The sequence below is a fragment of the Leptosomus discolor genome, chromosome 9, assembly GCF_034619465.1.
Source record: "Leptosomus discolor isolate bLepDis1 chromosome 9, bLepDis1.hap2, whole genome shotgun sequence".
Lineage (NCBI taxonomy): Eukaryota > Metazoa > Chordata > Aves > Leptosomiformes > Leptosomidae > Leptosomus > Leptosomus discolor.
Genome location: NC_141399.1, coordinates 24829036 through 24843197, shown reverse-complemented (window position 1 = coordinate 24843197; position 14162 = coordinate 24829036). Strand labels below are relative to the sequence as shown.

The 14162-nt window shown below is 43.8% G+C and overlaps 1 protein-coding gene across 1 annotated transcript in view; it reads left to right on the top strand.

Annotated features, from left to right (window-relative positions):
* The window catches only part of SUSD3 (sushi domain containing 3), a 34201-nt gene extending 21605 nt beyond the window's left edge, over nt 1-12596 (top strand). The window contains exons 4-5 of the mRNA XM_086470426.1: nt 1347-1514; nt 12383-12596. Of these exons, the coding sequence (XP_086326552.1) occupies nt 1347-1514; nt 12383-12596 (382 nt within the window). The remainder of the gene's footprint in view (nt 1-1346; nt 1515-12382) is intronic.
* The last annotated feature ends 1566 nt before the right edge of the window (nt 12597-14162 follow it).

Here is a 14162-nt window from a genome sequence, read left to right as displayed (position 1 = left end):
CTGGACCTGCAGCCTGTGCTGCAAAGCGGTGCCAGATGCAGTGGTAGCGTCTCATCTGTTGATGTAGTTGGAAAATGGGGATCAACTTTGGCATTCACAGAGCGTTGATCTGAGGAGGAGCTGCAGGCTTGACAACTTAGTGCAAAATGAGAATACCTGGTAGGGGATTAGTTAAATAAGTGTCTTTTGGACCATCTCTGAAAGAAAAGTCTGTACCTCTGGAGTAGGGAGGATGTCCTCATCTTGCCTTTAGCTTTGAAGTCTGCCTGTCTACTTTTTTTTGGCTCTTTTAGTTAGTCTGCTAGAGGAGATCATCTCTGCCTACAAACCTGTCTTGCAAGGTATCTGATGATCTTTGAAATGGTGTCATGTGTTTTATCCTTGCATTTGGAGAGAAAAAGGACAAAATCCTCATGTAATTTTGCAGACCTTGTCCCACTGCATGAGCGTAGCTGCAGTTTATTTTGGTAGGAGCAGGGTTACAATCCTGAGAGGACAGAAATGACACCAAATCAGCATCTCCAGCCCTCATAATTTCATCTTGTCACATCACCTAGTGTGAATGTCTGCGATTATGTGAATCTTAGACTTCCTTTAAAAACAGTAAAAGAAAGTGTGGGGGGTTTTTTGCCCCAGAGTTGTAGAGAGCAGCATGAAAAGTGCCTTGAGCGTTTCCAAAAGGAAATCCTGAAGACAACCAAATAAGCCCTGCTTTTAAAGGCAAGACTTGTCTCCTCCATTTTTAAGTCATTCCATCTTTTCAACCTGCCTGGTGATTTTCGAATGCTTAAGAATGGCAGTGCTGCAAAAATTCACAGAAAATACTTTTTCTTCTGAAATAATTTATTCCATAAAATGGGGATGGTCTATAGTCTTTTCATGTACAATAGGATCTGTCCTGACCTGTGTCGCTAGTGAAGGTCCATGAGAACACTGACACAACATCACACCTTAAGTGACTTTCCATATTACCTGTAGCCTCAAAGTCCACTGAATCAAATTGACATAATTATTGGGTTTTTGTTCCTTTGAACTATCCACAGGTGCTCATAAGGAAATTGCTCTTTTTGTTTGTTTGTTTGCTTATTTTTTGAGGAGTGCTGGATAACACTTCAAATAACTATTTTACAGATTAATATTTATGCTATTTAAGAACCCCCAACCTTAAGGTATTTAAGCCTCTGGAAATTTGGCTTACACTTGAGGTTCAGCATGTGTTTAAGTGCTGTCTTCAGTAAACCTGGATTTACATTTAAACTCGAGTGAGTCAAGGTTGTGGTCAGGTAAAAGCTCAGATAACAGCCGGTTATCACAGTAATGTATTTTACCTCTTGCTTTATTCACAGAGATATGCAGCTGTGGTACCAGCTCAGAACCGAAGAACTAGAGCACATGCAAGCTGCTTACTTTGGTGTTAAGGGCAGAAACAATAACAACAACAATAAGAAACTCAGGAATAAATCCGTATTTGATGGTGTGACTAACATGGCATATGACAACCAAGGCTTCTACAGGTAAGGCTATTAAAATACAGTTGAGTTTGTTGAGCACATTTTAGAAAGAGGATTCCTCGAAAATGCATTTTAAAGGGTTGTCTCTGAAGAGGGCATGGTATCAATGGATTGTGAGGGCTTGTCCTTGAACTAGCCTGTCTTGTGGGGAATTAATGTTGCCAGAAGGTGGGACAGAAGAGAAGCTGAGCATGGCCTCCCTCCTTACAGCTTCTTTCGTCTGTCCCCAGTAGTGCTTGGTTAAGCCTGGTCTGCAGGGGAGGTTGCACCAGATTAACTGGAGAGAGGTTTTTAATTGTCTTTGTTAAACTGATGCTAAACTGCAGCAGGAAAGTCACTCCTTTGTGGTATCAAGGTGCTAGCTTGCCTAAGAGCCTTAGGAGAGGAGGCAGCCAGGGACACCTGGGGCTGTGGTACGACTCACGGTGAGCATTGAGTATTATCGTTTATCCCCGGGTGACCACAAAAGCACTCTTGAGAAATACCGTTTCGTTACTAGGGCGTGCAGGGCAAACTCAATGGGACCCTTATCCGCAAGGCAGCGTGAATGCCCGCAGTGTGGGAACCCTGACCCTGGAGTAGTCCAAAGAAACGTCCGTGCTGAAATAAGGGCCATCATGTACTGTGGATGGTGGGCATAGCTATTTTTTGTGTCGGTTCAAAATCACCTCTGGAAGTGTCCAGATGTGTTATGCTGGCTGTGTTGCTGCCAGCATAACAGAAGAATGAATACGTGTTAAATTCTAATGCTGTTTTGCTATTACCATTCATATAAACACATATCATCATGTCTTTTATATCCTTTGGGTTCTACTTCGTCATATACGATAATATATAGCATAATCCTTGTTTGCTTTTAATTCACTGCTCACTTGTACAGCTTTTATGTACAACAGTACCTGTGATTTGTAGTGGTTACCTGCAGAAAACAATTTTATGCAGATTAGAAACCTAATTCCGTGTCACAGTGCAGCTGGAAGTTACATTCAAATGGAGCACTTGCACAAATGTCTGATGGCTGCTTAATCAATTCCTAGCTTCCTGGGTGGTTTCAGAAAGATATATAGACCTAATTAAATGCTGCTTATAATCTAAACAGTTTTTAGATACTCAGGATGCATTTTTTAATTTTGGGCAACTTCAGTCTGCTTCAATCTGGATGTTTTGTATGTATGTAATTTATATGTAATCTGCCTTTAAAATAACATGGATAAACTTACAAAGGGCTGTAACCAGAAGCTGGTGCTCTGCTGGAGCCTCGATCTCCTTCTGTGTCCTTATCTGCACCGCTCCATGGAGCAGAAGCTGCTGTATTACGTTCGCTAAATTCTGTACACCTTTTCTTAACTAAAAGTGGCAGGGAATATACAATTCCTCTAGATAAGCAGCTTCTCTGGGGCCAGAAATCAGCAAGTTTATTATTTCTTTCAGAAACTGGAGAATATATAAACTTCAGTAGGGACGTGCAGAGGAGGAAAGCCTTGTGAGCTCTTTTTTTCCTACGTAGAACAATATGCATGCTGTCTTAAATACTGGTGCACAAACCCACCTCCTGGTGCCTGAGGTCTGCTGTTAATCAAGGTCTACTTTATTTCCACTATGCAGAGGAGATGTGATCCTGGCTGATCACTAGCCAGAGCAAAAATCAGCTAGGAGAGCAGGTATATTAGTCTGTGTACCCCACAGCCGTTTCGCATGTGGAGAACGGGCACTTCTTCTAATCAGAGGTGGAAGCTCTGAGAGACTGTGAATAAAACTGTCTTGGAATTGCTCTAGGAACAGGTGTGACCCTTCATCAATTTGTACGTTGTTCTGTTTCTTCACTCAAATAAGATCTGTTTAATCAAGGTTAGTAAAAGAAGCCAGTTTCTATTGTTTAATTCTGTTAAATGGATATATGTGCAGGATGAGAGGTGGTAATTCTGCTAATGTATTTCGTGCTGACTCTTGAAGAATGATCTGTCAGCTTTGTGTTTGACTTGCAAGACTTATTTTTGTGTGTAACTAATTAGGCTAAGTTTCATCATCCTGTGCCCATCCAGCTTACTGGGAACAGCAGGACAGTATAGGCAAATCCCTGGAGAGGTGCAGACGTGAAGCTGGTTTACGCTGGGAAGACCCACGTGAAAGGACATGTTCACTCTCTGGGTTATTTCTGTGGTACCTTTTTCCATGTAATGTGAAGTGAACGTGTGGGCAGCCTACACTTGGAGGAAATTTCTGGCTGTGTGGGTGTTGCTGTTGTGGTGGAGCTGTTACAGCATTGATTGTCTGAGGAAATAAATAAAGGCATGTGGCGTGGTTGGAAAAAAGCAGCAAAACTGAGGGCAAGCAAGCCCAAAGGAAAGATTCTGTGTATTGCTATGTGCATGTGAACCAAAGTGTGTATCCATGGTCATGAACAAGCCAAAAGATAATTTAACTAAGGTTCCTCAAGGAAGGTTCAGACTTGACATTAGAAAGCATTTCTTTACCAAGAGGGTGGTCAAGCCCTGGAACAGGCTTCCTAGAGAGGTGCCCCAAGCCTGTCAGTTTTCAAGAGGTATTTGGACAATGCCCTTAATAATTTTCTCTAACTTTTGGTCAGCCCTGAAGTAGTCAGGCAGTTGGACTGGGTGATTGTTGTAGGTCCCTTCCAACTGAAATCTTGTGTTCTGTCTTGTCCTGCCATATGCTATCCTATCCCTGTGTTAATGTTTCAGACATTTGGAGGAATTTGTGCAATGCATCACTAGACCTCTGAGCAAATCAGAAATCCTGCTTTGTTTTTCTAATAAGGAACTGGCCTAAGAAGCACGGGAGGCTGATCTCCCTGCCTTTTTCAGGGCTGCGGTACACATTCTCTGTGATACAGCCATGGGAAGTGGCTCTGCAACCCACTTAGAAGGGGAAGGCTGAGTGATGAGTGGTGCCCTTGTCTGAGAAAGGAGTGGGTGGAGGCTTAGCAATTTAATTCGTTTATTACGATAGCTTTTCCTTTTCTTAAAGAAAACTGTTCTGCTGCTTCTTTATGTAACATATGAAGTATCTGGAAGAGTGAGAACTCCTCCACCCTTGAAGAAGACCCTCTTGAGTATATCTTAGCCTGGTTTTGACTAGAAAAGGAAGTAGGTCATACTGCTTTTCAGACTTAATTGAAATAGATTTAGAGATTAACTAGAGATTAACATTTTGATTCATCACTTTAAGGATCAAAATTACTGTGAGAACAAATAAAATAAAAAGCCAATTCTCTCAGGTAAGCCAATATAAAAGTAAAAAAAAAACAACATTTCTTTCAAACAGGTAAGGTATTCGTTATGGTTCACAGAGCAATTTAGGATTAAAAAACTATCATCTGTCAAAGCGGTGCCTTAGTATGCCAATGAGGTTGTTTTGGCTGTAATGAGGTGACATAATGTGGATGCAGAATGCTGATGTATAGAAGTTATAAATAATGTAGAAGCCCAGCTGTTGGACAGTAGAGGCCTCAGTGTGCTGTTCTGGACCTGTCTGCCACAAAATGAGATCTTTTTCCTCTTGTGTCTGAAGCATGGAACAAATGTGATGAATATATAGTTTTGCAGGGGAATGTTGAATTTTAGTGGCAACTGCTCTAATTATAATGAGCCCCATTCTGCCTTCTTGGCTGCTTGAACGAATTGCTTTAAAATGCTGAGAAATATGTCTGCAAATACCTGAGATCATTAGCTACAGAGCGCAGCCACTGTTGATGCCACCTCTTTCATTTGGATGTGAGGAATCCTAATGAGGATAAAAATACCAATTTTTCACAGAAAGTCTTATATGTAGGAGCTGCAAGCATTTACAGCATATTTGCTCTTTTATAATATTTGAAGAGCTATCTTATGTTGAGCAGGGAGAGGTAAGTTACAAGGCGTGGGGCCGCTGGAAGGGACATGTTTTCCCCGGTGTTGCTTCTCAGAAATTTAGAGTGTAGAGAAGAGATAGCGCATTGCTGCATGATGCAGAGGTTTGAGACAGATTAGCTGAAGAAAAGGGCCTGCCGTCTATGGGAGGGAGATTAGCTGCAGCTCTGGGGCATGTAGTTAGAGGAGAACAATGTGCATGAGCTTCCAAAACAGCCCCCCGGGAGGATTGCTAGGCAGAGGCAGGGCCTGTCAACACGGGGATATATTTGGAATAGCTCTCACAGCCTGACTGCAGTAGAAAAGCCTAAAATCAGTAAATTATATTCTGCACTCTTTAACATTTTAAGATTTAAAAATCTTCCCAATTCTGCATGAGAATGAAACCAGGACTGTTGTCATCGTTCGTCCAAAGGGAGAGACCTTCCTCAAAGCAGCAGAGATCACCACGCCTGCTGGGGGTGAGACAGGCACTGTGGGTCTCGCTGGGGAGAGCCTAGAGCACCAGTGGTGTTTGGTACAGCGGAGGAACTAACAATTGACGCGCCATGCTGGGTTTAAGAGGTTTTTTGAAATGGGTATGTTCATGAGCAGGATATGTTATTTTTGAGTCGGTTATTTTCTGATGAAGAATAGTACCTGACCCTGGAGTAATACTTCTCTGGAGAAATTGTTTGAACAACCACCACCTGAGATGAACAGTCATCTTCCATCCCCAGCAAAAAGCCATGTGAGAGAGCTTGGACTTAGTCAGCTGCCTGAGCAGGCGGGTTGTCCTCTGCCCCATGACAGGCACAAGGTAAAGTATTGGTAAAGAGAAGCTTAATGACAGCTGTCCTTCCTCTGTGGCAGCTGCTGGTAATATTTGAGAGGTGGAGGTGAATGTCAGTAAGAGATGATATTAAAGAAACTGGTGTCAAAAGGAAGAGTGGGGTGACCCTAAAGCAGGCACAGGGGCACGCTCACCTGCTGCCATGGGTCAGCTGTAGCTGTTCCCCAGGTGAATGGTTGGTACAGGTGGGCTGAGGCCAGTTTGGCCTTGCGATCCCCTCTTGGAGTAAGGAAGAGAAACTCCAGTGGCTTGCTTGTGACTCCCAAACTGAAATAGCATCCCCCTTTTCCATTAAGTAGTTCTAGCCATGTCTCTAGGAGAAATCATAAAAATATGCACAATCCAGCATAACCATTGTGAAAGCAAACAGCAAACCCTTTTTGGCATGCAAAGATGTGAAAGAACTGGGCACTCCGCTGTTTGAGCCATAGCATATTTATACATCGGCATGTGCAGAAAGATTTACCGGGAGAAATACAGATTAGCTAGTAATAAGAAAAAGCTAAGAGAGCTCGTTTCAGTTTGCATCAACTTCCTAATTATGGTAAGAATTGCCACACCTAGGGAAGCCTCTATTTTCTTTGCTTTTTCAGCATTAGCAGTCCTGTGACCTGTCCTGGAATAGATCCTCCCTTGACTCAGGGATGTGCTGTTATTTTGCAAAGGAGAATTGATGGTCCAGTATTTTCCACACTAGGGAGAACTGAATTTAGTTACAGACTAACTCCTTTTCATCCTCTGTCGGCTAAGACGACAACCAGAAAGAAACTTAGTCCAGCTCAAAAATACAACTAAATAGCAGCAAAGAAGTTTGGTGATTTTCCCCCCCCCCCTCGCCCCCCCCCCCCCCCCCCCCCCCCCCCGGTGTGGAAGCTTTTGGAAGAAGTTGTGCTTCCCAAATTTGGACTCTTTTGAGGTGAACTATTTTACACAGGTCTAAGCCAAGTTATAAAGCATTCTGTATGAAGTAGCTGATCTGACTGCAGGAGTGAGTCAAATGGAAAAGCCCGTGTCTCAGTAGATTTAAAGTCCTCCTTTCAGATAGCCACTACAGCTGGAGCATATTATCAAGAAGAACAATTCTCTTCTGCAGAGAAACAGGCTAGTATATTCTCCCACGGAAGATATTTTTAGTACCTGGAATTTTTGTACCGGAGCCATTTCTGACTACAAGATACATTACCAGTGTACCTGGCAAAGAGCAAATAAGGACAATCCAACAACAAAGATGTCCAAGTAAAAACATTTTGCAAAAATTTCAAAGCCAGCACGCTCTTAGGAGAGACAACTTGGCGTTTTCAGTCAGTCCAAGAAGTCATATGTAAGGTTGATGAAATTAGCTCATAGCTTTGGCCACCACAGTAGAACGAAATGTGTTTTCTTTTTCTTTTTGATTTAGTGGCTGTAATCGTTGAAGTTTTCCACTACCTTGTGTAAGGGGTTGCAAGGAAGGTGCAAATCAGAAACTTGTGTTGCTCTAAAAAATGTTCATGCCTGCCCAGACTTGCTGAGGAGCATGGCTGTAAGCCAAAAGGCCCTCCAGACGTATGGACAAGATGGGATGGGACACTTGGCCACATTCCTACCTTGCCCTCTGCCCTCTTGAGGGCACTTTCCCAGCTGCTTTTCCCCTCTGAACACCGAAGTAGAAGAGATTAAAAAGCTGGAGAATCTGCAGGGAGCAGGATAGTATGGTGTAGATTTACCACAGTGAAAGGGTAAATGAAAAATGGGCACTTGAAAAAATACCCATGTTGAGAGACAGGCTGCTGCAAAGCTCAATGGAAAACAAAAGTAGAATAAGAAAAACCCACCAGGACACCTAGAATGACTGTCAGGAGATGCATCAGTGGGAGAATTAAGGGGGCAAAACATCTTCTACAACAGTGACAGTGCAAGACTGTTAAGAGGTCCTGGGGAAGCCTGTTTATCTGGATGCTTTCAAAGGTCAGCAGTCTCACCAGAGAGCTGGACCCTTCACTCCCTCCGAAAGATTGATGTGTTTTCTTTTACGATCAGCCTCACTGTCAGAAATTGCTCCTGTTTGTCTGAAAGCTGGGGCGTGCAGAGCTCAGCCCAGCTGGCTCTTGCCACCCGAGGCTGTGGTCCATGTGCGGGATCCTTTGCACAGCATCCTGGAATGGCAGCGCAGGTGTGAAGGTGGCCTCCCCCCCCCCCCCCAGCTACAAGGCTGAAATTACAGAGAGCCGTCAGTGGGCTGCTCCCAGGGCTGCAGGAAGAGATGTAGGACCGATCATCATGGTGGTTTAATACTTCACTACATAAAACATCCAGTGAAAACAGCTGCAAAGAGCAAATGACCTGGTTGATACACTTGTATGTAGTTAATACAGTTCCTTACACATGCGATTTTTGATTGTGTGGCACTTGCGATGGGAGGGGAGGATATGAGACAGGAGAGAAGAGGGGCAGGAGAGGGGCAAATTGCCTTTTCAAGCTTCTGCATAGATTGTCCCACCCTGCCAGCTGGCCCACCTTGAACTTGTCTATTCATGGAGGGGTTTTTTCTCCTCTATTTTGTGATTACTGTGCTCTACGTTCCCCACTATTGCCTTTCAGAGGCTAAAACCTTCCAGTACTTTTTTTGACATGCATGTTTCAAAGAAAGATCAGGCAGGGAAAGTGAGCTTTGATTTCATCTTGGGGCCCTGTCACAAAGGGTAGGATAGATGGCTGCTAAATTATACCGATTTCTGAATTTCAATCTGAATTGTCATTGCAACGAGCACGGAGGGTGTGTGCACAGCAACATGTGCTTTCAATAAAGCTGCTATGATAGTTTTCATAATGCTTCCATGATTACCCCAGGGTCTTGTATAAAGTCACCAGACATACAGCAACAAAAATATCCATTCCCATATTCCAGTATAAAAGCCTCTTTTCAGAGCCAGTGCCAGCATTGGGCAGCATTGTGGTGGCTGCACTGCTCTAAATTCTCACACTTCTTGGATGTCCCATTAACAGTGTTTTCCCCTCCAGCTAGGAACAGCTCTCAAGTCACACAAAGCAAAATTTTTGTGAATTCTCTAAAACCCTTTGACAAATGCTATGGTGGCTGTTCATCTGCCCGGATGGCAGCTCTGACTTTATCTGTCAAACAAAGTCTGTCCTTGTCAAAGGTATTGTGCATCCAGCTAGGCTATTCTGCACCTAACATCCTTGGGTAGGTTTGCATTTCCAGATAAGAGTACAGAGAGTACAGAGATGTCTTCTAATCCTCTTACTGTGATGTTTTGAAGTAGCCCAGCTGGAAACTGGAGTTAAGGAAAGTTGAAGTGCTTGGGAAAAAGTCACATTTATTTGGGATAAAGTACAGAGCTCCCGAGGATGAAAGTGCAAACTGAAGGCCGTGAGTGACTGATAGCCATGTGTGCAGAGAACAGCCCGCTGCGTGCACATTTATCTGTCCCTTGTCAACACTGCAACCCTTTTAATTGCTCTTCTCGGCTTCTGCTTAGATGAACATCTGTTGATTTCACCGTCCTTCTGATGTCCACAGGGTTCAAGGTACTGCAATGAGTGGTGCCTACTGTCACCTCATCTCAGACTTATTTCAGTCAGTGGAAGCTTAACATTCCTGAAGTGGGAGGAAGAGGTTGCTTAGCCAGGAGTGTAGTTGTCCTCCAAGTACAGTTTTAGCCAGTTTGGCTTTCTGAGTTGGCGGTGGACTGTGGGTAATTGCAGAGTTTCACAATGCAGAGCTTTATAGGAGAAAATCTCAGAATGCGATGAATTCTGCCCAGGTAAACTGCATTTATTGCACAATAACCTGAATACCTAGATTTGAACTATAATCCTGGCAGGGCTACTTCCAAAGGCTGTGGCTACCCCATGCAAAATGTTACCCCAGTTCTTCTCCCTGTACACGCTCTTTTGATTTGACTTTTATTTTGGAACTGTTGACTACCACCTCAAGAAGACAGAACTGAGCTCCTCATACTGTTAAAAAAACCAAACAAGCACAGTAGCAAGTATCTCAGAGATTTTCTTTCAGCAGTGAGATCTGTAGCATTACGCCATGTAGCTTTTGTTCCCTGATGGCAAGCCACGGGGTACTCGGGTAGGTGTTCAGGTGTCTGACACAAAGATACTTGAGGACTTGTTGATGCACTAAGATTAAAAGGCACAGGTAAAACAGTACAGGTCAGTACAAAGTGGGTAAAGTTACCAGGCTGGGTTTTTTTCAGAAATAGATGAGTTTTGTTGTTGTCAAAATTACATAGATGAGTTTTGTCCAAATCACATGTAGGTAATTCTACTCATCTGACCACCTCCTTGATGAGTATATTCTGACCACGCTGATACAGTGCCTTCTCACATCAAACGCAGAAGTGTTTTAAGATGCCTTTATGTTATCTGGCTGTAGCTCATGCCCCAAATAATTTTCTAATACAGCTTTCCACTGAAAAGCAAGATTTATTTCCTTTACAGGAAAGAAATATCTGCAGTATACCTACTTTGTACCAGAACAGTAAGACCTTGGTTATTTGGTTTAATTTTCTGTTACTCTCCTGCGGTTCCTATATATATGCACCTTTCATGTGTGAGCATTTCTACTGGCTTTCTGCAACTTAGAATTGCAGAATACAACTTTGGTTTCCTGACCAGCTTTTCATGTACGAAAAGGTAAGACCACGTTGTTCCTGGATGCGGGTGTGCAGGCTGCTGCTTTCAGTGGCCAACACCAATGGCTTCAGAGGAAGCGAGAGAAGCCACATGAACTAGGTCACCTGCAGTGAATGTGGGGCAAGCAACCTCAGCATCTGCCCTGGTGCAAGCAGCTGCTGTGGAATAACTGATGTTTTACAAAAGCCCACACGTGCAGACTACAGTAATTTGGCACAAATTACCTGCTTCTGGTTCACAGAGCCTTGGGCTTAAAGCCCGCTGCATTCATCATGCCTCATGCAGCAGAGTTCAAGAACAAGCTGATCCCACTCCCTCTGTTTTCCTGAACGAGTTGTGTGTAGTTTACTGAGCATCTTTTCAGCTCTGCCATCTCTGTCTGCCTCTGCTGCTTCTCTGCCCACACCATCCACTGCTGGGTTATTTGTTGTCTGGGTCAGCAGCCTGTGCTGGTTTATCCCACAGCTGGGCAAACCCTCCTTTCCGAGTGTGGAATGGATGAATCGGTGACCACCACTGCTGCAGACACACACAGCAGGCAAATACAGAATCCCAGCCTACGGTCCCCTTCTGGGAGGGCCAGGCAGTAGCCAGGTTTGGCAGTCAGTGGCTAGCAGAAGCCATGACGGGACTGCACGGCATCAGCATCGCTGGCAGCTCTGCAAATAACACCTCAGATCCCACTGAGCACAACTGGCTCTTGTACTCCCAACGGTGCTCCACTAACCAAAGACTTTCTGCACCAATCTCAGCATTCACAGAATCACAGAACGGCAGGGATTGGAAGGGACCTCTGGAGATCATCCAGTCCAACCCCCCTGCTAGAGCAGGTCACACAGGATGGCGTACAGGCGAGTTTTGAATATCTCCAGGGAAGGAGACTGCACAATCCCCTGGACAGCCTGTTCCAGTGCTCTGTCAGAGTAAAGAAGTTTTTCCTCATGTTGAGGTGGAACTTGCTGTGCTCCAGTTTGTGCCTGTTGACCCCTGTCCTGTCACTGGGCACCACTGAAAAGAGCCTGGCCCCATCCTCTTGACACCCGCCCTTTAGATATTTATAAGTGTTGATAAGGTCCCCTCTCAGTCTCCTCTTCTCCAGGAGAAAGAGCCCCAGGTCTCTCAGCCTTTACTCGTAGGAGAGATGCTCCAGCCCCCTCATCATCTCCACTGGACTCTCTTGAGTGATTCCTTGTCTCTCTAGAGACAATTCAAGTGTTCTCTAGATAGCATGGCATTAAATAGAAGCTGGGGACTCATTCAATGGAAAACAAACAAGTAACATCTGCCCCAACCCCAAATAAAACCAGCCTCACAAGTCTTTTCAAGGTCTGCATCAGCTTTTATGGAGACACAATTATTTGCCCCACTGCTGCCAACTGGTTTTAATGCTAGGAGAAGTGGGTCCATATGTTACAGCACAAGTTGTTTGCAAAATGCCTGATGTGCAAATAAAACAGATTAGAAAGTTCTGTATCCTCACCAGCGGAAATGAAACAGAATAACTTTTTCCTTCATGCTTACAGGTTCCAGGAAGAGTGGATTCGGGATATCATAGCTCCTGGGTGTTGCAAAGACAACGATCATCTGCCTAAGTTACTCAAGAGCAATAGCGCACCTGTGAAACAAATTGTATCAGGACACAACACTGCAGTACAAACAGTGAATTCAGTACATGTCGTTGAAGTCCACGGACATAAGGATAGTTCTAACAAACTGAGCTGTCAGATACCTGGATAGCTGGTGTCTGAAATACAGTTGCTCCTCTGGACCAAATGAAATTTGGATAGAAATATGTGCCTTAAAGACAACATAGAAAGTTAGTTATTCATATGAATTTGGAAGTTTTCTATACTCCAAGATGGTTATTTAGCAAATGCTTCAAGGTCTGATACAAATAAAAAAATGAATGTTGAGGCTGGCAATCTGTAGCCATTCTTCATGTTCTCTATATATTGTTACCATGGTGAAAGCATAATATCATTCTTCTGTATATCTAGAGAAAAATGGTAGCCGGTTTGTGTATTTGCCTCATACAAAGTCACTGATGATAATTACACATTCGTAAGATTGCAGCCTTCTTTTGTGGTTTTTGTAAGCATTTCAGAATGAAAAATCCGCCATATTTTTTACACCGTAGTATGACAGAACTACAATAAAATCTTGTTTTTAAGTAAAAGCCCCCGCTGTTTTTTGTCAGGAAGGGCTTTTTGTTTAATTAATCTGCTCCACATTTAGAGACCATGTTGAGACTGGGTGCCGTAGAGGCACATCTCCAGATCCACCAGCCTGTTGGAGAAGGGAGAGTGTGTGGAGGGTCGTGCTGCCTTACCATGGCGCACTTTGCCCCATGAGGGAGCACACCAGTGAGCACCTATAGCTCTCTCACAGTGGGAGAGAGCAGCCGGTGTGCAGGTGGTGAAGGCGGTGCAGCCTTCCTGGGGCAGCGTGGCTCAGGTGATCGCTGCAGCATTTCTGTGAGAGCATGCTAAATAAAGGGGTGATGTAGTTTTATGGAAATCTGCCTTCTTTTCCTGTTGTTAGTCTGTTCGCTCTGTGAAGAAACAAGCGGGTTTTTTTTTTCTCATTTTGTTTTGAATAGTTAACTGATACGGTTCTTATTCTGCTGTTTATATGCACACATATAGTTAAGTATAGTTATTTTTGTTCAAGTTGAAGCCTTGTTTATTCTCCTGTCATCAGCTGTCTACTGGGTATTGTCACATTCCTGACATGACAGAAATATGATCTTATAGCAACCTCCAGTAATTGTTTTATTGTATATCCCACTTGTTACGAATCGGTTATCCTCTTAAGACCTTCAGTTCTGAAGTTTCAGTTTTGAAATTCAAATTATTGTAGCTTGCTGCAGGCCTCGGAATGCCCTGTTCCATCCTGGCCACACTCATCAGAGGTCAAAAACAAGTGCTTGAACTTCAGCTATGTGGAAGTTGCAGCAAAGGGGCTTTTTTTTTTTGTTCCTAATAAGCTCAGTTCTTCTACATATTGCCACAGGCAGTACCCCTGCCATGCGCTTCTTAATCTGTGCTGTGAAAAGGAGAATGCGTATGCTTCTCAACACTTATTCCAATTAAGTTCTCTATTCATTAAATTAACACTAGCTAATGTTTATCAGGACATTTTTCTGCTGTGAACAGTTTTGCCTGCAGTTTTTCAGTACCCCGCCAGACCCAGCCAGCTTCTGTACCCAGATGCGCTCTTGCATCCATGTGCAGCCGTTTGCTTCTGGCTGCCTGCCGGGCTGTCACCAGCCTTGCTACCTGTCCCCTCAGCAGGCACCACCCA